Raw genomic sequence first — 26,793 nt, 5'->3', positions numbered from 1 at the left:
GAAGAGTTATAGCAGAGAAGATAAGGCTTAACAAATGAGCATGATTGCTGAATCAGTATATTTGTATTTCTTTTAGTCTCCTGTGTTTTGGAGAAGCTAGAAGGAAAAACCTGAAACAGTGGAACTACAACCCATACCAAACTCTGAAATCTGTTCTGTAACTGTTTGTTGCAGTGCACTTTGAAATGTGTTGTTTTTTCATATATATGTTATATTTCATAATAAAACTGGTGTTTGTTTTTAGAGAGGGCATGCACCGAGCAGCAGGGCTGGCTCTGTCGGCGGGGCGCTGGTTGACACAGGCAATGGAGGTGTTTCTGAGCATCTGAGCCCTGGGCTGGGACACCAGTAGGGATGACCCACAGCTTATTTATTCACTTAATCAGCCCCACAGAGCATCCTTTCCCAGGGTCCCCAAATCCTGACCTAAACAACTGCCCCTGTTCTCTGACCCTTGACCACAGCCCCTGGCCCCTGGGTCTTGGGTCAGTCTGGGTCTTGAACCCCAACTTTAATGCTGCAAAGTTCCAAACCCCAGCCCAGGATCTCTAATCCTTCACTCCTGACCCCAAGTCCTGTCCCCTAACCGCTGACACCTTCCTGAGCCCTGGCTACCTGGCCCCTGTTGCCCAGCTGGATGCCCAGCTTTCCAGAGTGAGCAGTGCCCCAGGGGTAGGGCACCCTCATTACCTTGTCATTTAGTGTGTCTTTAATTCCCAAAGAAGGTTGACTGTTAAAAGCCGGTGTGGACTTCTATTCCTTCTTTATTCAAGAAGAGATGCTGGGAAACTCTTCAGGGCCCCAGCAGGAATGCTGACTACCCAGGTCTTTACCTTCCATGGCCCACTCACAGACTCGAGTCCCAGATCCCTCTGGGCTACTGCCGCGGCTCTTGGGAGCTGAGGGCCAGGGTACTCGAGTCCCCCAGGGGCAGGCCTGGGCTGACCCAGTTCAGTGCCGCAGCCCTGGTGCCACCCTGCTGTTGGCATCTAAACAGCCAACCCAAATCAGGCAGAATGCGGCTCTGAGTGGCCTGCTTGTTTAAGGAAAAGGAGGTACTGGCACATCGTGAGCCTGTGCAGGCGTGCACTTTTCGTGCCCTTCCCTACTTTCCCCACGAACAGGTTGGTACACTGCCAGCTCCATGCCATGCACTACTGATACAAAAGTGATTTAGGTTTCTGGAGAAGGTTCTTGTTTCTTGCCAAGCTTTTCTTTTCAGGCAGTTAGTGGTGGGCGAAGGTTTCCTGAAGCTGAGTTCATGTGCAGATTAGGTGTGATGTTATTGACACAGGTATGCACCACTTTGGTTATTTTCTCATTTTAACCTGCAGCTGCCCAGGTGTGAGGCTTCCTGTCAGAGATGAACTGCTTTCCTTTTGACTTGGTCATGGGCTGCTTTATCTAGTCTTAGGTTTGATCGTTTTCTACAAAAGTGGCTGGTATGTGTGTGTGGTACATATGTAGCATTCTATTCTAGGCTCTCTAGTAACATGCCACTGTAACATGGTTTTGCTCAGATGATTCAGATCCATTAGCTGTGGCTTCAAAACCTCCGAAATGTCAGGAAAATTGAGTCTGATGGGGCGTTTTATTCTGAAAGAAAAAGGAAATTTGCTGTGCAAACATTGCTGTGCAAACATTCTTTCCAGCAATCTTTGTCTCTGAGTCCTGGCATTTTTCTTGTGTTTCAGCTGCATGCACACATTTTTCTCTGCTGACATTAAAATGGGTAACTTCAGTTACTTTTCTCTAGCAACATTTTGTCTGACTTTTTCTTTTTCTCAAAAGTGTCATGGAATTTTGCATTGTGTTTGCATCTAAAAGGAACATTTGTTTTCATCAGCAGTATACCAGTTAATTCTGCAAGATCTCTTGATTTAAGGCCTAGTTGTCAAGTATCCACCATAACTGACCTTTCTTAATGTGTGGAGCTTAGTCAAAGTTGGTACTGGAGGTGCCCCTGGGCAGCTGGGCCCCAGCCTGCTGTGATCCCATCCCTTGTTGTGTCCTGGGCCCTCTGTGTAGGGCTGAGACTCAGCTTTGTTGTGCCTGTGGGATACATGCCTGTCAGTGACAGCACCTCATTCTTCTTGAGCAAATGACATTTTAATTCTTTGGTTTTTAATAGCTTTCCAGAGATCAGTTTGGTCAACCTCTTTGCCTTTGCACAGAGTGCATCTGCACTGATGAACACGTTCTCTGAACATGTTTAGGGCCTGCAAAGGAACTCTTTCTGACCCAGTTTTATCATCTAGGAACCTAAGCTCTAGTATGGGATCCTTGCATGACCTTTTTCCCAGAGAGGTATGATGCCAGGGAAGAAGAGTGTTGGATTTGAAAGAAACAAGTGGTGCTAGAAGGACAGTTTTCCTTTTTTGCACAAGTCATGACATTTCTGCTTCTGTCGTTTTGCAGGTCTTCCCTGGGCAACCCCCACCCCCATCCAACAGGAGCCTCTGTTAAAACGCTTCAGAGGTAAAGTTTACCATGGCTTCTTGTGTCACATCCCAGGACCAGACAGGACATCTTGCTCTGCGGGACACTCTTTTCTCTGTTTCCTTGTGTTCCCCAGAGGGTAGAGTAGGGTAGGGTAACCCTTTGAAATGTGTAATATCTTACTCCTCCTTCTCAAGCTTTTTGATCTTTTTTAAATTCTTAAAAATAATTGAGGACCTTAAAGAGTTTTTACTTAGGTAGGTTATTATACTGATCATGTTAGAAGTTAAAGCTGAGAGCATTTTAAGCCACAAAAATACATGAGCACACAGTACATTAGCCATTGGAATGACAATGTCGTCACATGTCACATACCTGCTGGGAAATTACTGTTCACTCGGAAGAGAAACAGAGTGGGAAGGACAGATGACTTTGTAGTGTTACTGTAAATGTAGTTTCTGGTCTCCGGGAGCCTTGCAGGTCCTCAGCTCAGACGTGAGGATCCCTGACCCCATTGGTGAGCCTGCCTGAATGTCGCCGTGGGCACAAGACCTGCATGTGGCTGGCGGCACTTGTGAAGGTTCCGGTTTTGTCGTCCCTGCCAACTTCCCTTGGAAAAGCTGTATGGAATGGCCAGGTGGCCACTCTTAATTCCGCACATCAGACGCTTGCTTGCACTGTCCATTTCCCTGCAGCAGTGTGGCCTGGTGTCCACACTTGACTGGTCCGCTTTCTATAGCTGGGTTTTTTTTTGGCAGGTAAGGTTCCTGACCTTCGGTTCTTTAAATTTTTATTAAAAATGGATTGAAAAGGTGAATTTTGAAGGCTGATTTCAGAGCTTGGTGTGAATGTTCCCGCCTTCCCTGATCCGATCTCACTCCTGGGTGTCTGCCTGCAGGTTCTTTGTCTTGCTGATTACCCATAGCTAAGGGATTGTTTTGAACTAGTTTCCCTTTTTGCTGAGTCAACTCCTGAGCAGTCTGTACCTTCTGTTGAGACCTGGGGATTGCATAAAAGTTCTTAAAATGGGTCCCAGCAAGCAGTAGTTGGCAGAAAGGGTCTGCAGGAGTGAGAAGGGGCTGAGTGTCTCTGAATCAGCAGGTGATTATGACTGTACTTGACCAGTGCTGGGATAGGTGGAGAGCAAAGCGGAATGGGTCAGGGACCTGCTCCGGAACCCTGCTTATTGGGTATGAGACCTTATTTGGGAACCCTGTTCAGGGACCCTGCTTTGGGAACCCACTTGGGAAACCTGCTTGTGGGACTCTGCCATGGCTCTGCTCATGAGACCCCACCTGGGGACCTACTTTTGGGACCCCACTCTGGAACTCAGCTTGTGGGACCCCACTGGGATCTGTCCTGGGACATGTGGGGGCTGCCCCAGATGAGGAAGTGGACGTGGGCATCCATGGCAGCTGCTGCTCTCTCTCCAGCATGGCCAGCTATGCCTTCTTTTTTTTAAAATAGTTTTATTGATAACAACTTACAAACACAAACATTCTTACAAACTTACAAACACAAACATTCTTAACATACATTCTATACATGGTGTACAATCAGTGGCTCACAATACCATCACATAGTTGTGTATTTATCACCATGATCATTTTTTAGAACATTTGCATCGCTCCTGAAAAAGAAGAAAAAAGAAAAACTCACACATACCATACACCCTACCTCTCCCTGTCACCGACCACTAGTATTTCCATCTACCCAATATATTTTAATCTTTATTCCTCCAATTATTCTTTATTTATTTAAACTGTTTTATTGTATAGTATAACATATATACAAAGCAAAGAAATAAAACAGTGGTTTTCAAAGCACTCTTCAACAAATAGTTACAGGACAGATCCCAGATTTGTCATGGGCCACCATATGATCTTCTCAGATTTTTCCTTCTAGCTTCTCCAGAATATAGGATGTAGAAGGCTTAAATAGTTTTTTATCATCACAATTGACTTTTTGTGAAAAGTAACATATATACAAAAAAGAAATAAATTTCAAAGCACAGCACCACAATTGGTCGTAGAAAATAGTTCAGAGTTTGACATGGGTTACAATTCCACAATTTCAGGTTTTTACTTCTGGCTGCTCTAAGATACTGGAGACTAAAAGAGATATCAATTTTTTTATTTTTAACTTTTCTATTGTATAGTATAACATATATACTATATAACATATATATAGCATAACATATATACAAAGCAAAGAAATAAAAAATCAATAGTTTTCAAAGCATTCTTCAACAAGTAATTACAGGGTAGAGCCAAGAGTTTGTCATGGGCTACCATACAATCCTCTCATATTTTTCCTTCTAGCTTCTTCATAACATAGGAGGCTAGAGGGCTTAGATATTTTGTTTTAATTTTTTATTAATTAAAAAAATCACAAGAAAGAAACACAAACACTGTTAATATATGCTCATTCCATTCTACATATATAATCAGTAATTCACAATATCACCACAGTTGCATATTCATCATCATGATCATTTCTTAGAACATTTGCATCAATTCAGAAAAAGAAATAAAAAGACAGCAGAAAAATAAAATGAAAACAGAAAAAAAGATTTTTACATACCATACCCCTTACCCCCCCCCCTCATTGATCACTAGCATTTCAAACTAAATTTATTTTAACATTTGTTCCCCCTATTATTAATTTTTATTCCATATGTTCTACTGGTCTGTTGACAAGGTAGATAAAAGGAGCATCAGACACAAGGTTTTCACAATCACACAGTCACGTTGTGACAGCTATATCATTATACAGTCATCATCAAGAAACATGGTACTGGAACACAGCTCTACATTTTCAGGCAGTTCCCTCCAGCCTCTCCATTACATCTTGAATAACAAGGTGATATCTACTTAATGTGTAAGAATAACCTCCAGGATAACCTCTTGACTCTGTTTGGAATCTCTCAGCCATTGACGCTTTGTCTCATTTCACTCTTCCCCTTTTGGTTGAGAAGGTTTTCTAAATCCCTTGATGCTGAGTCTCAGCTCATTCTGGGATTTCTGTCCCACGTTGCCAGAAAGATCCACATCCCTGGGAGTCATGTCCCACATAGACAGGGGGAGGGTGGTGAGTTTGCTTGTGTTGGCTGGAGAGAGAGGCCACATGTGAGCAACAAAAGAAGTTCTCTTGGGGGTGACTCTTAGGCTTAATTTTAATTAGGCTTGACCTGTCCTTTGTGGGGTTAAGTTTCATATGAACAAACCTCGAGACTGGGGGCTCAGCCTATAGCTTTGGTTGTCCACACTGCTTGTGAGAATACAAAAATTCAACTTGGGGAGGTTGAATTTTCCCCCCTTCTCATCATTCCCTGAAGGAGACTTTGCAAATACTTTTCCACTCACTGATCAGATCAGTCTGGGATTCATTGGGGCATCACCTGGACAAACCAACCAAATCTCATGTCCTACCCAAGGTTCCATGTACTTATGGTGTTCAACCAACTATCTACATAAGTCATATTAGGAGGTGCACTAGTCAAAATATAAATTTTGTACCAAATGAACATTTTTTGCTTTAGTCTCATACATAAGTTGAAATTTTTAAATATTAATTACCATCTATTTTCAGCACCCTGCAGTAATGACATTCTTTTGTTCTTCCTCATGCAAAAACACTTTTTAAATTTGTACATTTAGTCATTATCATTATACACTCTAGGCATTCCTAGATTATACCATCTCAATCTTTATCATCTTTCTTTGTGATTTCATTTATGCCCCCAGCCCTCTTCCCTCGATCATTCTCACATGCAGCTTCATTCATTATTTTAACATAATTGTATTAGTTAGGTAGTATTGTGCTGTCTATTTCTGAGGTTTTATATTCAGTCCTGTTGCAGAATCTGTATCCCTTTAGCTCCAATTACCCAATATCTTACCCTATTTCTATCTCCCGATGGTCTCTGTTACCAACAAAATATTCCAAGTTTATTCACTAATGTCAGTTCATATCAGTGAGACCATACAGTATTTGTCCTTCTGTTTTTGACTAATCACACTCAGCATAATGTCCTTAAGGTCCATCCATGTTGTTACATACTTCGTAACTTTATTCTGTCTTACAGCTGCATAATATTCCATCGTGTGTATATACCACAGTTTGTTTAGCCACTTGTCTGTTGATGGACATTTTGGCTGTTTCCATCTCTTTGCAATTGTAAATAACGCTGCTATAAACATTGGTGTGCAAATGTCCGTTTGTGTCTTTGCCCTTAAGTCCTTTGAGTAGATACCCAGCAATGGTATTGCTGGGTTGTATGGCAATTCTATATTCAGCTTTTTGAGGAACCGCCAAACTGCCTTCCACAGTGGTTGTACCATTTGACATTCCCACCAACAGTGGATAAGTGTGCCTCTTTCTCCGCATCCTCTCCAGCACTTGTCATTTTCTGTTTTGTTGATAATGGCCATTCTGGTGGGTGTGAGATGAAATCTCATTGTGGTTTTGATTTGCATTTCTCTAATGGCCAGGGACATTGAGCATCTCTTCATGTGCCTTTTGGCCATTTGTATTTCCTCTTCTGGTAGGTGTCTGTTCAAGTCTTTTTCCCATTTTGTAATTGGGTTGGCTGTCTTTTTGTTGTTGAGTTGAACAATCTCTTTATAAATTCTGGATACTAGACCTTTATCTGATATGTCATTTCCAAATATTATCTCCCATTGTGTAGGCTGTCTTTCTACTTTCTTGATGAACTTCTTTGATGCACAAAAGTGTTTAATTTTGAGGAGCTCCCATTTATTTATTTCCTTCTTCAGTGCTCTTGCTTTAGGTTTAAGGTCCATAAAACCGCCTCCAATTGTAAGTTCCATAAGATATCTCCCTGCATTTTCCTCTAACTGTTTTATGGTCTTAGACCTAATGTTTAGATCTTTGATCCATTTTGAATTAACTTTTGTATAGTGTGTGAGATATGGGTCTTCTTTCATTCTTTTGCATATGGATATCCAGTTCTCTAGGCACCATTTATTGAAGAGACTGTTCTGTCCCAGGTGAGTTGGCTTGATTGCCTTATCAAAGAGCAAATGTCTGTACATGAGAGGGTCTATATCTGAGCACTCTATTTGATTCCATTGGTCGATATATCTATCTTTATGCCAATACCATGCTGTTTTGACCACTGTGGCTTCATAATATGCCTTAAAGTCCAGCAGCGCGAGACATCCAGCTTCGTTTTTTTTCCTCAAGATGTTTTTTGCAATTCGGGGCACCCTGCCCTTCCAGATAAATTTGCTTATTGGTTTTTCTATTTCTGAAAAATAAGTTGTTGGGATTTTGATTGGTATTCCATTGAATCTGTAGATCAATTTAGGTAGGATTGACGTCTTAACTATATTTAGTCTTCCAATCCATGAACACAGTATTCCCTTCCATCTATTTAGGTCTTCTGTGATTTCTTTTAGCAGTTTTTTGTAGTTTTCTTTATATAGGTTTTTTGTCTCTTTAGTTAAATTTATTCCTAGGTATTTTATTCTTTTAGTTGCAATTGTAAATGGGATTCGTTTCTTGATTCCCCCTCAGCTTATTCATTACTAGTGTATAGAAATGCTACAGATTTTTGAATGTTGATCTTGTAACCTGCTACTTTGCTGTACTCATTTATTAGCTCTAGTAGTTTTGTTGTGTATTTTTCCGGCTTTTCGACGTATAGTATCATATCGTCTGCAAACAGTGATAGTTTTACTTCTTCCTTTCCAATTTTGATGCCTTGTATTGCTTTTTCTTGTCTAATTGCTCTGGCTAGACCCTCCAACACAATGTTGAATAATAGTGGTGATAGTGGACATCCTTGTCTTGTTCCTGATCTTAGGGGGAATGTTTTCAATTTTTCCCCATTGAGGATGATATTAGCTGTGGGTTTTTCATATATTCCCTCTATCATTTTAAGGAAGTTCCCTTGTATTCCTATCTTTTGAAGTGTTTTCAACAGGAAAGGATGTTCAATCTTGTCAAATGCCTTCTCTGCATCAATTGAGATGATCATGTGATTTTTCTGCTTTGATTTGTTGATATGGTGTATTACATTAATTGATTTTCTTATGTTGAACCATCCTTGCATACCTGGGATGAATCCTACTTGGTCATGATGTATAATTCTTTTAATGTGTTGTTGGATACGATTTGCTAGAATTTTATTGAGGATTTTTGCATCTATATTCATTAGAGAGATTGGTCTGTAGTTTTCTTTTTTTCTAATATCTTTGCCTGGTTTTGGTATGAGGGTGATGTTGGCTTCATAGAATGCATTAAGTAGCTTTCCCTCCACTTTGATTTTTTTGAAGAGTTTGAGGAGAGTTGGTACTAATTCTTTCTGGAATGTTTGGTAGAATTCACATGTGAAGCCATCTGGTCCTGGACTTTCCTTTTTAGGAAGCTTTTGAATGACTAATTCAATTTCTTTACTTGTGATTGGTTTGTTGAGGTCATCTCTGTCTGGAGCACAGGACGGTGAGCTCCCTCAGGTCGCACCGCCCTGGTAGGGGTCATGGCTGATCCACCCACCTGCTCTCCCCTCTTCCCCCATGACCGAGTTTAGAACTTCTTTAACCACTTGCCCTTGGAACTGCACTGCCGGTCACTTTCCCCATCCCCCTCTTGTCCTACAGAGCAGACCAGCCCACCCTGTGCCACCATCTCGGGAGGCTACTCTTATGCTAGCATCAGCCAGATTTTGCAAGTTGCCATTGTCCTCCAAACCCCAGCCAACAGCATTCCTGAAAACCCTAAAGAACACCCAGGATTCTACTGAGAGTCTTAACATTTCACTCACTAGGTTTATTTTTCTAAAAACTTAAAATTTCCAGATGGGCCCCTGGACTAGATAAGTCCTGAAACTCAGAGGGCCCAGCCTCTCCAGAACATTACCTAGTTCCACCCCCCTCCCTACGTATCGGCAGCCCTTTCCAACATGAAAAAGTGAGAATGGGCAGAGTCTAAATACCCCTAAAGATTGGGATGGAAGGAGGAGAAATTACAACAGAAGTTAGATTTAACAAGTGAGTATGACTGCTGAATCACCATCTTGAATTTTCTTTGAGTCTCCCTCCTGCCCTGCTGCTGGGCACCAAGCTGGACACAAGGGTCTCATGGGGGTGTGCATTTGGCAGGGGGACATGGTGGCCATGAGCAGAGCTGGCCATGGGGCCCAGTCCTCAGGAGGCCCAGCTCGTGCTCCTGTGGCCTGCTCAGCCCCATGATGAGCTCCTGCTCGTCCCATGATGCCAGGATTGAGATGCTCATCCTGGGAGTCCTTTCCCACATTGACAGAGAGATTTGCACCCCTGGGAGTCATGGGGGAGGGCGGAGAGTTCACCTCCTGAGTTGGCTTAGAGAGGCCACATCTGAGCAACCAACGAGGTTCCTGGGGATGATTCTTAGGCAAAATTATAAGTAGCTTAGCCCGTCCTTTGCAGGAATAAACCTCATGGGGTGAACCCCAAGATCAAGGGCTCTGTCTATTGGTTTGGTTTTCTCCACTGCTTGTAAGAATATCAGAAATTTCCCAGATGGGGAAGTTTAATATTTCCTCCTTTCTCCCAAGTCCCCGAAAGGACTTTGCAAATACTTTTTTGCACATGTATGTTGTATGGTGGGGGCCACATTTCATTCTTTTTCCATGTGAGTATCCCATTATTGCAGCACTATTTGTTGTATTTTTATTTGGGAGTTGGCGGGGGGTGAGGGGAAGTACATGGGCTGTGAATGAAACTACTCTTTTATTTTCTGCCCAAATTACCCCAAGATGTGTTAGGGCTTGTTTCTAACCAATAGGTTAGAGCAAAAATTTTGGAATGTCGCTCCTTTGATGGCATCTTCGTTGTAAGAATCAGTCTCAGCAGATGGGAGAGAGGACGCCCCTGTTGATCTTGAAGAAGCAGGCTAGTGTGCTGTGAGCGGCTACAATTTACCATCATTTCTTTTCATTTGACCCTATATTTTCAACTGTATTTGCATTATGACTTTTCATAGGAAGTTATGTGTCACGTTAATTTTCATAACTTTTGTAGCTTTGGGTTGAGGCAGGAACCTCGGATTTAAAGGCTTTCCTTAAAATCTTTTTTTTTCCTGCTTTTGATTTTGTCACTTTGCTTTTTTCTTTGGTTTGTGTTGTCCTGGTGTGGCTGGGCTCATTATTTTTTACTTTTGTAGGCTTTTTTGGGATACAAATCTTTTACTCACTGACAGATGTTTTTAAAAATTGTCGTAGTGTTTGGGAGTCTTCCATTAACTATGAATGTGGTCATACTTGTGTCACCAATTTAAAAATACTTTTATTCTTTCCAGTTTACATTGCATTTCTTTTGCCAGAAGTAGCGTATTTTCTTTATACTTAACTGCTCTGGAAATTTTGTTTGCCTGTTTGTTTATTTTATTCCCATTAGTTAACTTTAAGTTAAGCACAGTTTTTGAACTTTATTTTCTCTGATTATCATTGTCGAGAATGAAACTGCATCTCGTTGATGCTCATTAAAGCACTGGGGTCTCGCCCAAAGCGCTCGAGGGGCCAATTCCCAAGACCCTGTGGTTCCAAAGGGAGGAAGCACCTCCGCTGGGTGCAAAGCAGGAGCAGCACAGCCACCCACAGGCCTGGGGAGCTGCCCACCAGCCTGCAGCAACTCTGCGGGATGCACAGCACCCAGATGGGCAGGGAAGGATGGGGAACCAGTCAGCTGGCTTGGGCTGACTCGGACTGGAGGGCTAGTTCTGGGCCAACTTGAGGCCCTTCATTAATAAGCACAGGGGCAATTGTCCTGTGCAGGCAACCTAACACACCTCCCTAATAGTCTGCTCCTGAGCCGGGGATCTGCGTTCTTTGAGCGGCTCTCCAACCACCACTGTGCCCTCTTCCGCCTTCACCGGCTCCTCCGCCACCGTCCTCGACAGCCTTGCCACCCTCACCTTTCCTCCTCCAGAACAGCTACTAGGGGAGTAGAAACGATACAGAACAGCTCCCAGAGCCACGACAGAGATAAAAAAGACAGCGTACCCCATCCTGGAACGGCTGACTGTCTGGGAGAACCAGCTCTGGTGAGATCGCCGAGGGGCGCGGGGTTCCCTGGTTGGGGCGGCAAGCAGCCGGAGTCCCTCCCTTCCTCCTTCCCAGGCCAGTTGGCAGAATTGGGCAGGCGGTCCCCTCAAGCCATGGCGGCTAGTGCCCCCACCACGCGCGGCCCCCCGGACCAACTGAGAGAATTGGATCAGAAATCCCCAGGCCGTGGAGAACGGTGACCGGGGGGGTCCCTTCCAAACACGTGACTCCCCAGTCCGGCTGGGAATGGTGCACTCTCCCGGGCCGCGGCGGCTGGCCCCCTCCTGCCACGCTTGGCGTCCCGGGCCTGGAGTCACCTTGCCGGTTTCTGCTTCCCCGGAGGTGACGGCTAGAGACTGACACTTCTGCTCAGGATGAAGTCTAGAGTTCTAACTGAGGGGTCTGAGGAAACGCCGGCGCTCAGGACCGAAGTCACTGAGGGACCCAAAGACTTGAGGCAGAGACTAATTGTAGCACAATGCTTTATTGTAAATGGTTAAGCTTAGGCCATAGCTGCTCAAGTGCTAAAAGACCCCGTGCCAATTGGAGTCACCCTGCTCAAGTGCTAAAAGGACCCCGAGGCTTGGTGAGCCCCGGGTTATATACAGTTTGCGGAGGGGTGAAATTAGGGCGTGGACCACAGGGGAGGGCAGCTAATCACACACGCATGGGAGCAGTTGCTAGGCTTAGGGCAGAAGTTAGGTTAGCGTTAGAGTTAGAGCAGAACAGGAAAGGTTGAGGTTTTGTGGTCGGCTACGGAAATGGGTGGTCTCCGACAAGAGGGGGAGAGGACTGCAAGTAAGAAGAATAAGGCTAAAAACTTTTTAAGTTTTATTAGGCTCCAATCCCAAATAATATGCCACATGGGCCGACTAGGAAATTCGGACGAGCGCTCTCCCGGGCTGCAGTGGCTGGCGACCCTCCCCACTTTCAGACCCCCAGGCCAGCTGGCACTCTTCCAAGCCGCTTCAGCTGGTGAACCTGCCCCACGGCGAGAGTTTTCCAAAGTTAAAGGAACCACAGCACCTTTTACGCGTGGGACCTGCAGACAAACGTGTGCCACGAGCGCCACCTACTGGGCAGGATAAGAAAAACAGAACCCAGAGATTTCACAGAAAAATCTTTCAACCTGTTGGGTCCAACACCCAGGGAAATCTGACTAAATGCCCAGACACCAGCAGAAGATAACGGATCACGCTCAGAAAATTGAAAATATGGCCCAGTCAAAGGAACAAACCAATAGTTCAAATGAGATACAGGAGCTGAGACAACTAATGCTGAATATACAAACAGAAATGGAAAACCTCTTCAAAAACGAAATCGATAAATTGAGGGAGGACATGAAGAAGACATGGGCTGAACAAAAAGAAGAAATAGAAAAACTGAAGAAACAAATCACAGAGCTTATGGAAGTGAAGGATAAAGTAGAAAAGATGGAAAAAACAATGGATACCTACAATGATAGATTTAAAGAGACAGTAGAATTAGTGATTTGGAGAATGGAACATCTGAATTCTAAAAAGAAACAGAAACTATCGGGAAAAGAATGGAAAAATTTGAACAGGGTATCAGGGAACTCAAGGACAATATGAACCACACAAATATACGTGCTGTGGGTGTCCCAGAAGGAGAAGAGAAGGGAAAAGGAGGAGAAAAACTAATGGAAGAAATTATCACTGAAAATTTCCCAACTCTTATGAAAGACCTAAAATTACAGATCCAAGAAGTGCAGCACACCCCAAAGAGATTAGACCCAAATAGGCGTTCTCCAAGACACTTACTAGTTGGAATGTCAGAGGTCAAAGAGAAAGAGAGGATCTTGAAAGCAGCAAGAGAAAAACAATCCATCACATACAAGGGAAACCCAATAAGACTATGTGTAGATTTCTCAGCAGAAACCATGGAAGCTAGAAGACAGTGGGATGATATATTTAAATTACTAAAAGAGAAAAACTGCCAACCAAAACTCCTATATCCAGCAAAATTGTCCTTCAAAAATGAGGGAGAAATTAAGACATTCTCAGACAAAAAGTCACTGAGAGAATTTGTGACCAAGAGACCAGCTCTGCAAGAAATACTAAAGGGAGCACTAGAGTCAGATACGAAAAGACAGAAGAGAGAGCTATGGAGAAGAGTGATATGATATATATGATACAAAAGGCAAAATGGTAGAGGAAAATACTATCCAAACAGTAATAACACTAAATGTTAATGGACTGAATTCCCCAATCAAAAGACATAGACTGGCAGAATGGATTAAAAAACAGGGTCCTTCTATATGCTGTCTACAGGAAACACATCTTAGACCCAAAGATAAACATAGGTTGAAAGTGAAAGGTTGGGAAAAGATATTTCATGCAAATAACAACCAGAAAAGAGCAGGAGTGGCTATAATAATATCCAACAAATTAGACTTCAAATGTAAAACAGTTAAAAGAGACAAAGAAGGACACTATCTACTAATAAAAGGAACAATTAAACAAGAAGACATAACAATCATAAATATTTATGCACCGAAACAGAGTGCCCCAAAATACGTGAGGAATACACTGCAAACACTGAAAAGGGAAATAGACACATATACCATAATAGTTGGAGACTTCAATTCACCACTCTCATCAATGGACAGAACATCTAGACAGAGGATCAATAAAGAAATAGAGAATCTGAATATTACTATAATGAGCTAGACTTAACAGACATTTATAGGACATTACATCCCACAACAGCAGGATACACCTTTTTCTCAAGTGCTCATGTATCATTCTCAAAGATAGACCATATGCTGGGCCACAAAGCAAGTCTTAACAAATTTAAGAAGATTGAAATCATACACAACACTTTCTCGGATCATAAAGGAATGAAGTTGGAAATCAGTAATAGGTGCAGTGCCAGAAAATTCACAAATACGTGGAGACTCAACAACACACTCTTAAACAACGAGTGGGTCAAAGAAGAAATTGCAAGAGAAATTAGTAAATACCTCGAGGCGAATGAAAATGAAAACACAACATATCAAAACCTATGGACTCAGCAAAGGCAGTGCTAAGAGGGAAATTTATTGCACTAAATGCCTATATCAGAAAAGAAGAAAATGCAAAAATTCAGGAATGAACTGTTCACTTGGAAGAACTGGAGCAAGAACAGCAAACTCACCCCAAAGCAAGCAAAAGGAAAGAAATAACAAAGATTAGAGCAGAAATAAATGAAATTGAAAACATGAAAACAATAGAGAAAATCAACAAGACCAGAAGTTGGTTCTATGAGAAAATCAACAGGATTGATGGGCCCTTAGCAAGATTGACAAAAAGAAGAAGAGAGAGGATGCAAATAAATAAGATCAGAAATGGAAGAGGAGACATAACCACTGACCTCACAGAAATAAAGGAGGTAAAAACAGGATACTAAGAACAACGTTACGCTAATAAATACAACAATTTAGATGAAATGGACGGGTTCCTGGAAAGACATGAACAACCAACTTTGACTCAAGAAAAAATAGATGATCTCAACAAACCAATCACAAGAAAAATAAATTGAATCAGTTATTCAGAAGCTTCCTAAAAAGAAAAGTACAGGACCAGACGGCTTCACATGTGAATTCTATCAAACATTCCAGAAAGAATTAGTACCAACTCTCCTCAAACTCTTCAAAAAAATCAAAGTGGAGGGAAAGCTACTTAATGCATTCTATGAAGCCGACATCACCCTCATACCAAAACCAGGCAAAGATATTACAAAAAAAGAAAACTACAGACCAATCTCTCTAATGAATATAGATGCAAAAATCCTCAATAAAATTCTAGCAAATCGTATCCAACAACACATTAAAAGAATTATACATCATGACCAAGTAGGATTCATCCCAGGTATGCAAGGATGGTTCAACATAAGAAAATCAATTAATGTAATACACCATATCAACAAATCAAAGCAGAAAAATCACATGATCATCTCAATTGATGCAGAGAAGGCATTTGACAAGATTGAACATCCTTTCCTGTGAAAACACTTCAAAAGATAGGAATACAAGGGAACTTCTTTAAAATGATAGAGGGAATATATGAAAAACCCACAGCTAATATCATCCTCAATGGGGAAAAATTGAAAACATTCCCCCTAAGATCAAGAACAAGACAAGGATGTCCACTATCACCACTATTATTCAACATTGTGTTGGAGGTTCTAGCCAGAGCAATTAGACAAGAAAAAGCAATACAAGGCATCAAAATTGGAAAGGAAGAAGTAAAACTATCACTGTTTGCAGACGATATGATACTATACGTCGAAAAGCTGGAAAAATCCACAACAAAACTACTAGAGCTAATAAATGAGTACAGCAAAGTGGCAGGTTACAAGATCAGCATTCAAAAATCTGTAGCATTTCTATACACTAGTAATGAACAAGCTGAGGGGGAAATCAAGAAATGAATCCCATTTACAATTGCAACTAAAAGAATAAAATACCTAGGAATAAATTTAACTAAAGAGACAAAAAACCTATACAAAGAAAACTACAAAAAACTGTTAAAAGAAATCACAGAAGACCTAAATAGATGGAAGGGCATACCGTGTTCATGGATTGAAAGACTAAATATAGTTAAGATGTCAATCCTACCTAAATTGATTTACAGATTCAATGCAATACCAATGAAAATCCCAACAACTTATTTTTCAGAAATAGAAAAACCAATAAGCAAATTTATCTGAAAGGGCAGGGTGCCCCGAATTGCTAAAAGTATCTTGAGGGAAAAAAACGAAGCTTGAGGTCTCACTCTGCCGGACTTTAAGGCATATTATGAAGCCACAGTGGTCAAAACGGCATGGTGTTGGCATAAAGATAGATATATCGACCAATAGAATTGAATAGAGTGCTCAGATATAGACCCTCTCATCTATGGACATTTGATCTTTGATAAGGCAGTCAAGCCAACTCACCTGGGACAGAACAGTCTCTTCAATAAATGGTGCCTAGAGAACTGGATATCCATATGCAAAAGAATGAAAGAGGACCCGTATCTCACACCCTATACAAAAGTTAACTCAAAATGGATCAAAGATCTAAACATTAGGCCTAAGACCATAAAACAGTTAGAGGAAAATGTAGGGAGATATCTTATGAAACTTACAATTGGAGGCGGTTTTATGGACCTTAAACCTAAAGCAAGAGCACTGAAGAAGGAAATAAATAAATGGGAGCTCCTCAAAATTAAACACTTTTGTGCATCAAAGAACTTCATCAAGAAAGTAGACAGACAGCCGACACAATGGGAGACAATATTTGGAAATGACATATCAGATAAAGGTCTAGTATCCAGAATTTATAAAGAGATTGTCCAACTCAACAACAAAAAGACAGCCGACCCAATTACAAAATAGGAAAAAGACTTGAACAGACACCTCTCAGAAGAGGAAATACAAATGGCCAAAAGGCACATGAAGAGATGCTCAGTGACCCTGGCCATTAGAGAATTGCAAATCAAAACCACAATGAGATATCATCTCACACCCACCAGAATGGTCATTATCAACAAAACCCAAAATGACAAGTGCTGGAGAGGATGCGGGAAAGAGGCACACTTATCCACTGTTGGTGGGAATGTCAAATGGTGCAACCACTGTGGAAGGCAGTTTGACAGTTCCTCAAAAAACTGAATATAGAATTGTCATACGACCCAGCAATACCATTGCTAGTTATCTACTCAAAGAACTTAAGGGCAAAGACACAAACGGATATTTGCACACCAATGTTTATAGCAGCATTATTTTAATTGCAAAGAGATGGAAACAGCCAAAATATCCATCAACAGACGAGTGGCTAAGCAAACTGTGGTATATACATACGATGCAATATTATGCAGCTTTAAGACAGAATAAACTTATGAAGCATGTAATAACATGGATGGACCTAGAGAACATTATGCTGAGTGAGTCTAGCAAAAAACTAAAGGACAAATACTGTATGGTCCCACTGATGTGAACCGGCATTCGAGAATAAACTTGGAATATGTCATTGGTAACAGAGACCAGCAGGAGTTAGAAACAGGGTAAGATAATGGGTAATTGGAGCTGAAGGGATACAGACTGTGCAACAGGACTAGATACAAAAACTCAAAAATGGACAGCACAATAATACCTAATTGTAAAGTAATCATGTTAAAGCACTGAATGAAACTGCATCTGAGCTATAGGTTTTTTTTTTTGTCTGTTTGTTTGTTTGTTTGTGTCTTTTTTTTCTTTTTCCTTTGCTTTTTTTTACTATTATTATTTTTATTTTTTTCTCTATATTAACATTCTATATCTTTTTCTGTTGTTTTGCTAGTTCTTTTCCTAAATCGATGCAAATGTACTAAGAAATGATGATCATGCATCTATGTGATAATGTTAAGAATTACTGATTGCATATGTAGAATGAAATGATTTCTAAATGTTGTGTGAATTTCTTTTTTTTCTTTAATTAATAAAAAAAAAGAAAAAAAAGACAGGAGAGGAAGCTCTGGAGTAGGGCACAGAATTGAAGACTACAAGTAACGGTAATTTATACGATACGGAGAGAGAGGTAAAAGAACATATAGATCTGCCAGATAAAAGCTAAAGGATAAGATGGTAGATTAGGATTTGCTTTTACAGGAATAACTTTGAATGTTATTGGACTAAAGTCACCTATTAAAAGATACAGATTGGCAGAATAGGTTAAGAAAACATAATCCATCTATAAGCTTTGTATAAGCGACACATCTTAGACTCAAGGACACAACTAGATTGAAAGTGAAAGGATGAAAAAAGACATTCTATGAAAGCTGTATCCAAAAGAAACCAAGAGTAGCCATATTAGCATCAAATAAAATAGACTTTAAATGTAAAGATGTCATAAGAGGCAAAGAAGGACACTACATATTAATAAGAGGGACAAGGAGAAATAACAATCATAAATGTTTCTGCTTCCAGTCAAGGGGCTGCAAATACACAAGGCGCACATTGGCAAACCTGAAGGCAGCTGCAGACATGTAAACAACAATAGTGAGAGACTTCAATACCCCACTCGCTTTTATAGACAGAAGAACCAGACAGAGAATCAACAAGGAAATAGAGAACCTAACCAGTGTGATCAATGAGTTAGACCTAACAGACATACAGGTCGTCCCAAAACACCAGATATACATTCTTCTCTAGTGCACACGGAATCCTCTCCAGGGTAGGTCATCTACTGGACGCAAAACAGGTCTTTAAATTCAGTAAGATTGAAATTATCCAACACTTTCTCTGACCACAACAGAATGAAGCTGGAAATTAACAGTCACCACAGAACCAGAGCTTTCACAAATATATATAGAAAAACACTGCATTCTTCAATGCTAAATGGGCTAAAGAAGAAATTGCTAGAGAAGTCTGTAAATACGGGCGACGAATGATAATGAGAATACAATATGTCAGAACTTATGGGGTGTGGTAAAGGCCGTGCTGGAGGGAAATTTACTGTCCTAAATGCTTATATTAAAAAACAAGAATGAGCAAACTTTGAGGCCTTAATGCCTCACCTGAGGAAATTAGAGAAAGAACAGCAAAATAATCCCAAAGCAAAAAAAAAAAAAGAAGAGAAATAACAAGGATTAAAGCAGAAATAAATGAACTAGAGAACAATAAACCAACAGAAAGAATCAATAAAGCTAAAACTGTGTTCTTTTGAGAAAATAAAATCAATGGACCCCTTACTAGATTGACAAAGAAGAAAAAAGTGAGGACACAAACAAAATCAGAAACGAGAGGAGGTGTGCTTATCACAGATACTAAAGAAATTTTAAAATCATAAGACATCATAAACATAACAGAAAGAATAACTGTATGCCAACAAACTAGAAAACTTAGATGAAAAGGACATTTTTTAGAAACATACGAAATACCTATACTGAGTCAAGAAGAAATAGATCTCAACAAACCAGTTACAAGTAAAGAGATTCAATCAGCCATCAAAAATCTTCCCAAAAAGAAAACCTAGGACCCAGATGGCTTCACAGTAGAATTTTTATCAAATATTCCAAAAAGAACTTATACTGAGCCTGCTCAAACACTTCCAAAAAACGGAGGAGAAAGGAATGCTGCTTACCTCACGTTACGAAGCTAACATCACTCTAACATCAAAACTGAATAAAGATGCTGCTAGAAATGAAAACTATAGACTCATCTCCTAAATGAACACAGGTGCAAAAATTCTCAACAAAATATTAGTAAATTAAATCCAGTGACACATTAACAGAATTATATATCAGTGACTGAGTGGGGTTTATACCAGGAATGCAAGAGTGCTTCCACACAAGAAAATCAATATAATATAGCACATTAACAAATCAAGTGGGGAAAATCACGTGATCCTATCAATTGATGCTGAAGAAGCAGTTGACAAAATTCAGCATCCTTTGCTGATAAAAACACTTCAAAAGGTGGGAATTGAAGGAAAGCTCCCCAGTACCATAAAGGGCATATATGAAAAACCCTACTGCCAGCATCATACTGAATGGTGCGAGACTGAAAGCTTCCCCTAAGGTCAGGAATGAGACAAGGATGACCTTTGCACCACTGCTATTCAACATGGTACTAGAAGTCCTGGCTGGAGTGATTAGAAAGGAGAAAGAAATAAAAGGCATGCAAATAGTAATGGAAGAAGTAAAACATTCATTATCTCTAGATAACGTGATACTTTATTTGGAAAACCCTAAGAAATCTGCAACAAGCTATTTTTGAGCAAATAAATTCAGCAAAGTGGCAGGACACAAGATTGATGCACAGAAATAAGTAATGTTTCAATACACAAGCCATGATCTCTCTGGGGCAACAACTAAGGAAAAAATTCCATTCAAAAAAGGGACCAAAGGAATCAGGTTTCTAGGAAAAAGTCTACCCAGGGATGTCAATGATTTTTACATGGAAACTATTAAATATTGCTAAAAGAAATTTTTAAATGACCTAAATGGATGGAAAGACATTCCATGCTCATGGATAGGAAGGTTGAATGTCATTAAGATGTCAGTTCTACCCAAACTGATGCAGACTCGATGCAATACGAGTCAAAATTAAAATAATCAGTTCTCACAAACTATTTCAAAGCTTTGATACTGGACAGAGTCAGTAGTAGAGAGGTCCATGCAACTGAAATTGCATGCTATGGCCAATGGTCAAGAGGAACGCATCAACAGTGCCACAGCTCTACCAGGGGCAACAGTTCGGGGGGAGGGACGAGAGATTAGGGGAGCCTTCGATCTGATATTGGGTGAGGCTGTGTTATTGGGTGAGGCTGTGCTTTTTGGCTCTTTGTCTCTTTGGAACAATGAAAATTGACTAAAATTGAGAGTGCTGCTGATTGTACGACAAAGTCAGGATACAGTAAGACGTGATTTGTTTATTTTGGACATTGTCCATGACGCCCCATAGCTGGAGGGAGTGGAAGGGACAATGACAGAAGCAGAAGGAGAGCTGTGATACATTTATATGGTGGAATATGGTGCAGCTGCAAAAAGGAAGGATGTTGAGAGGCACACAACAAACCGAATAAACCTTGCGGACACTGTATTGTACAAAATAAGGCAGAAATGAAAGAACGAATATGCTGAGGGCTCTCTCAGAAAATACTTAGAAAATTGGCACCTAGATTGTAAGCCCTTCCAACACCCACACTGAGTCTGCTGCTGTAAGTGCATTTCTAGGTTCTGAGACTCTGAGCTGTTTGTGCATCAGCTCGTTTTTCTCTGGAGCTTTGAGTAACTCAGTGATACCTTGTCCCAGAAAGCTGCAGTCCTGAAAGTTAGTGTGCCTAAATACAATAACTGAAAAGGAGATCAGGCTGCAATTAGAGAGAAAACCGAAGCTGATGTGGCTGGGTCTAAGGTAAATTAGAGTACAGCGTAAAGGATGACAGTGTGTGCCCTCTGCAGCTTCACCTCCTATATGAGACCAAAGGAACAGAGGTTTAGACGTTTAGAATCTAAATTTTCTGCGTCACACCATAGCTCGTTTAAACAATCCAAACTCCTGGAGTCCCAGAATGGAAACACGACCTTTTAATTCTATGTAGCTTAATGTAATAAATACCCAGACATCTCCAAATATGCTGGGCTGATAATTAAGAAGTATCGGTAAATTCCCTTGAGGGCCCAAAGGAAAAAATGGAACTATTACACATTCCCATCTGGGAATCCCAGGTTCCCTTTCAACCTTTGGAGATGCCCTAGGAAAGAGGCCAAGCCCTGGATATTGAGGCTTGAATTTAGGAAACTCATTTCTGTAGGGGAGAAGCTAATACTCCTAACAAGGCTAAGAGTTGCTTATAGGTAACATATAATTCCCTGTGGGTTCTTAGGTCAGGTAAATCCTGAAACCCGGAGGGATCACCCTTCAAGACTATCAACTAATTCCATCCCCCTATCCTTTAGTGTGGACACTCCTTCTTAACATGGAAAAGTCAGGACAGGCATTGCCCAGAGTTACCTGTAGATTGGGAGAAGGATTAAAGGAGAAGGAGGAGGCAGAACAGAGAAAATGGGATTTAACAGACAAGTGTGGCTGCTGAGTCACTCTATTAACAATTCCTCTAACCTCCGGGGTTTCATAGCAGCTAGAAGGAAAACTCTGAAATAGTGAATGGTAACCACTAATAAACTCTGAAATCTGTATTTACTGATTGATGTGTACTTTGAAGATTACTGCTTTTTCCTTATTTTTCCTTGTATTTGTTATATTTCACAAAAAAAAAACACTAAAAAAAAAGAGCAGCCTCCAGAACAGCCTCTGGACTCAGTATCTGAACTCTCTTAGCCACTGACCCCTTATTTTGTTACGTTTCTTTCCCCCCTTTTGGTGAGGAAGTTGCGTGTGACCCCACAGTGCCAGGACTGGCCCCATACCCGGGAGCCACGCCCCACGCTGCTGGAAAGACTTCCACCCCTGGGTGTCGGGTCCCACGTAGAGGGGACGGCCATGATTTTCCTTGCGGATTTGGGCTTAGAGAGAGAGAGACTACATGTGAGCAACCACGGAGGTTTCCGGGAAGCAACTCTTAGGGCTCATTATAGGTAGGTTTAGCTGCTCCACTCCAGAAATAAGTTTCCGGGGGGCAAGCCTCAAGTCCAAGGGCTTGGCATGGTAACGTGGGGGTCCCTAATGTTTGAGCCATTATCAGGGATTTCCCTGGTGGTAAAGTTTAGTAGTTCCATATTTTTCCTCCACTCCCTCAAAGGACTTTGCCAATACTTTTTAATTATCTGCCCAGCGTCCTCTGGGATGTATCTGAGCATTCCATTCAGCCGTGGAATCCCAAGCCTCACTCCCATCCTGGGCTCCGTGCGTTTGGGTTGTTTAAATGAACAGGCCAGACAGGGAAAGCTGGACTGTGTGCTTCAGAATATTGCAGTTTTGCCAAAATAAACCTCCCTTCCTCTGGTCTCATGCAGTGGGTGAAGTCCTAAAATACAGACCCTATCGCCCTTATCCCTGGGTTATGATTTACCTTAGGCCCAACCTGATCTGCTTGGTTCTTACCTCTGACTGAAGTCTGACCCTTTTCGCAGATTCTTTAGCGGTTGTTGACTGAGGCAGAGCTGACCTGCATGGCTGCACATGTCCTACGCTGCGTCTTCGGTGTCACACAAGTACCCGGAGTTCCAGGGAAAGACCAGGTTACACGTATAGAGCCTCTCAAAATCAGAAATAACTGTTACAGCTCTGGACTAAACGTGACTGCTGTAAGAGCTTACAATCTAGGCCCCATATTCTAAAGGTGTTTTCTAAATGAGACCATCCAATACTTGTCCTTTTGTTTCCAGCTCCTTTTGCACCACATAGCGTCTTCCAGGTCCACTCACCTCGCTGTGTGCTCACAGTCCTTTGCTTTCTGCAGCCACACGGTGTCCCATCGCATTCCCCAGCTTGGTCTCCCTTCTGCTTCTCAGGCTGTGCCTCGCTTCAACCTGGCCAATTCCTCTTGTGGCTGCTGAGCGCCAGGCAGGGCTTTGGGGCCTGGTGACAAGCCGGGACTGGGTCACTCAGCCCTCGGGGCACAGTGCAGCCACAGCGGGGCTTGCCCTTTGGCGCCTGGCGTTCCGCTGAGCATGGTGGGCACAGGGTTGCCGGGTAACGGACGTGTCTCTCCTTCCACTTTTTCATGATGAAGTAGCCATGGCTGGACAGACCACTCTTCCGTCGTCTGGGGGACAATCGGTTGAGCCTTCCTTTCGCTTTGGTGACCACGGCCCTGTGAGCGTCTGCTTAGCATTTCTGTTGGAGCACCTGCTTTCAGCTTTGGGGGTAGCTCTCTGGAGGGGGTGCCGGGTGCCCAGTTCCCTCAGCCTTGTCCTCAGCAGCATCACTTCTCACCCCCCAGGAGCCCGCCCCCCACAGCCGCACCTGCGTTCTCAGGCTCCCCTGGCTGCTCCTTAGCTGGACCACGGGTGGGACGCAGCCCCCTCCTGATGAGCTGAGCATTCTTCATTTACTTCTTGGTCATTTGGACACATCCTTGGAGAAATGTCTCATCAAGATCTTGGTCCATTTTGAAATTGGGCTGCTCCCTGAATTTGGGCTCCCCGAATCGCTGTGCTAAGACCCCAAATGAACGCCTTTGTGTCCTTGCAGCTCAGTGGCTTTCTCCGGGCAGAGGCCGGCATGGCTGCTGCGAGGGCAGCCCCGGGCTTGTCCAGGCCTGCCCACCGCGGAGCTGCACCCGGCGCCCTGGGTGAATCGCTGACAACCCCTGCCCCGGATCCCCTCAGTTCTGACCCTTCTGGACCACACCTTGGGTCGACAACACAGAACGGAGAAGGAAATGAACCCAGGAAGTGAGTGAGCCCTCCCAGCCCCTCCCCAGACAGTGGGCCTTCCCCTGACTTCCAGGGAGGCAGTGCTTAGGCAGGCCTGGGGGAGGGTAGCTCTGCCTGTCCCGTGGGGGGGGAGCACGGCTCCTGGGGTCCTGTGTGGGAGCCTGCTCCCCTGCCTATGGTGGGGCTGCTCCTCGGGGTGCAAGGGGGACCACACCCTTGTCCTTGTTGGGGGCGCTCCTCTGTGTGCATGCGGGGCCCCCCCCCCCCGTCTTTACTGAGGGGGACACTTCTGTGTCCATGGTGGGGACACGGCTCTGTCTTGATTGGGGAGTCTCCTCTTCTAAATTTGGGGGCATACCCTTGCTTTGCTGGAGGGGGCACTCCTCTGTGTTCATGTAGGGATCCTCCTCTGTCTCTACGGGGGACAGTCCTCTGTGTCCATCGTGGGAGGCCTCCCCCTCTTTGTTGGGTGTACCCCTTTGTGTCCTTGGTGTGGGGCACTCCTCATCTTTACAGAGGAGCATTCGTCATTTTTATTGGGGTGCACTCTTCTGTCTTTATTGGGGGGCACTCTTCATCTTGATAGGGGAGCACTTCTCATCTTTATTTCGGGGCACTCTTCATCTTTCTTGGGGACCACTCCTTGTCTTTATTGGGGGCACTCATTTTATTTGGGGGGTACTCCTCTTCTTTATTTGGGGCACCCCTCATCTTTTTGGGGGTACATGCCACTGTCTTTATTGGGGGACACTCCTCATCTTCATTGGGGACTCCGCTGTCTTTACTGGGGGACACTCCTCATCTTCATTGGGGACTCCACTGTCTTTTTTGGGGGGCACTCTTCATCTTTATTGTGGGGCACTCCTCTGTCTTTATTGGGGGACACTCCTCATCTTTTGGGGGGCATGCCTCATCTTTTTGGGGGGCACTCTGTCTTTATTGGAGCCTCTGTCTTTGTTGGGGGCACCCCTCTGTGTGCATGTGGGGGAGTATTCCTGTGTCACGGTTGGAGGTGAGGACTTCTCTGTGTCTGCTGTGTGACCCCCAGCTTCTGGAGCTGAAGACAGAGGTAAAGGTCTTGGTGTCTGGAGCACGAGCAGAGCCCTTCAGGAGCGATGAGGAAAGTTAGGGATGATGACGGCCCCTTAGCTGTCGGAGCGTGAAGCGTCAGCCATGCGGTCAGTAACAGGCAGGGGGTGTCTAGTTGTGGGTTCTCTTGGGGGCAAAGGGCAAACCTCAGGCCATGAGAGATGGATCTGTGTGTGAAGGGGGCATGGGTGCGATGAGGGGTGGTCCTATGCTGAGGCCCCACATGTGAAAAGGGTGCCTGGCGCCCTGGGTTCTTGGAGTGGGGTGTGCTCGGTTCCCCCAGCCCTTGTCTTGTCTCTTTCCCGTCACCCGGCTTCCCCCCTCTTCTGCCCACCCACCTCTCTTCTCCCCCCTCAGGCAGGTCTCCACTTCCCAGCAGGGAGGACCTGTGACTCCCTGGGCTGGATTATGATGCGCTTGGGGGTCCATCGCTGTCATGCCAACCAGGGCACAGCCCACCTACTTGTCCATTTGGCTTCGGCTGACAGGAAGGCTTATCTCCTTGTCTGCCCGTCTGGACTGATCTGGAAGGTTTATACCCTTGGATAGCCCCGTCTAGTCCTGGACTAGAGGTGAGGGGGGCGGCCGGCAGCAGGACCAGGCAGGGGCGGCAGACATGGGGGTGTCCGCGAAAGGTGTGAGGTGACTCAGGGGTCCAGGAATGGCCCCACAGATTCAGGGGCAGCGTGGAGGGGCCCAGGGAGAAACAGGAACAGGTTGAGAGGGGGGTCCAGAAAAGGCACAGGGGACCCAGGGGCTCTGGAAAGGCATGGCAGGTTCTAGGGAGAACCAGGACTGGTGCAGTGGACTCTAGTTATCCAGTAAGGCTGCAGTGCATTCTAGTGACCCAGAAAGGGCACAGTGGGGCTAGAGATTCAGAAATGCTGGGGTGGGTTCTAGTGACCCAGGAAGGGCACAATGGGTTCTAGAGACCCAGGAAGGGTGCGGTGGGCTGCTGAAACAAGCACCACGCAATAGGTTTCTTTAAACAATGGGAATTTATGGGTCAAGAATTTTGATGTTTGGAAAATGTCCATTGTTGAAGCATCAGTAAGACGATGCTTTCTTCTCAAAACTGTCCTGTTCCAAAGCTGACTGCCCACAATGCTTGGTCCTGGGTGTGTCCTCCCATGGTGAGCTACAGAGTGGCCTGTCCTGGCTTCTCTGGGCCCACAGACTTGCGCTTCTTCCTGTGACTCTCCTTCTGTGTGTCTCTATTTCATTCCAATTATAAAGGACTCTGGTGGCATGACTGAGACCTGCCCACACTCAGCTAGGCCACCTCCTCCTAGAAGACCACTCAACAAGAGGCCACTCACCTTGGGGGCACACCCGGGGTGACGCTTGAACCCATGCTTCTCTGTCGTGTTGGGCTCCAAGGGCTTTGTCCAGGCATGGGCTGATCAAATG

General features: G+C 43.4%; 1 protein-coding gene across 12 annotated transcripts in view; it reads left to right on the top strand.

Annotated features, from left to right (window-relative positions):
• Nucleotides 1-26,793, top strand: part of LOC143685201 (putative palmitoyltransferase ZDHHC11B) — an 85,116-nt gene that overhangs the window by 25,374 nt on the left and 32,949 nt on the right. The window contains exons 1-3 of one of the 12 annotated variants that reach the window (XM_077162907.1): nt 8,167-11,487; nt 23,652-23,782; nt 24,110-24,312. The exons of 3 other annotated variants lie outside the window; for them this stretch is intronic. In XM_077162907.1, coding sequence (XP_077019022.1) covers nt 23,654-23,782; nt 24,110-24,312 — 332 coding nt within the window. In that variant the 5' untranslated portion in view covers nt 8,167-11,487; nt 23,652-23,653. Of the gene's footprint in view, nt 1-8,166; nt 11,488-23,172; nt 23,783-24,109; nt 24,313-24,350; nt 25,956-26,793 lie in introns of those variants that run through there. 8 more of the 12 variants (XM_077162905.1, XM_077162912.1, XM_077162918.1 and 5 more) reach the window with 8 other exon arrangements.

Source organism: Tamandua tetradactyla, chromosome 5 (assembly GCF_023851605.1).
Source record: "Tamandua tetradactyla isolate mTamTet1 chromosome 5, mTamTet1.pri, whole genome shotgun sequence".
Lineage (NCBI taxonomy): Eukaryota > Metazoa > Chordata > Mammalia > Pilosa > Myrmecophagidae > Tamandua > Tamandua tetradactyla.
Note: the sequence above shows the minus strand (reverse complement) of the source record. Positions and strands in the feature narration are given on the sequence as shown.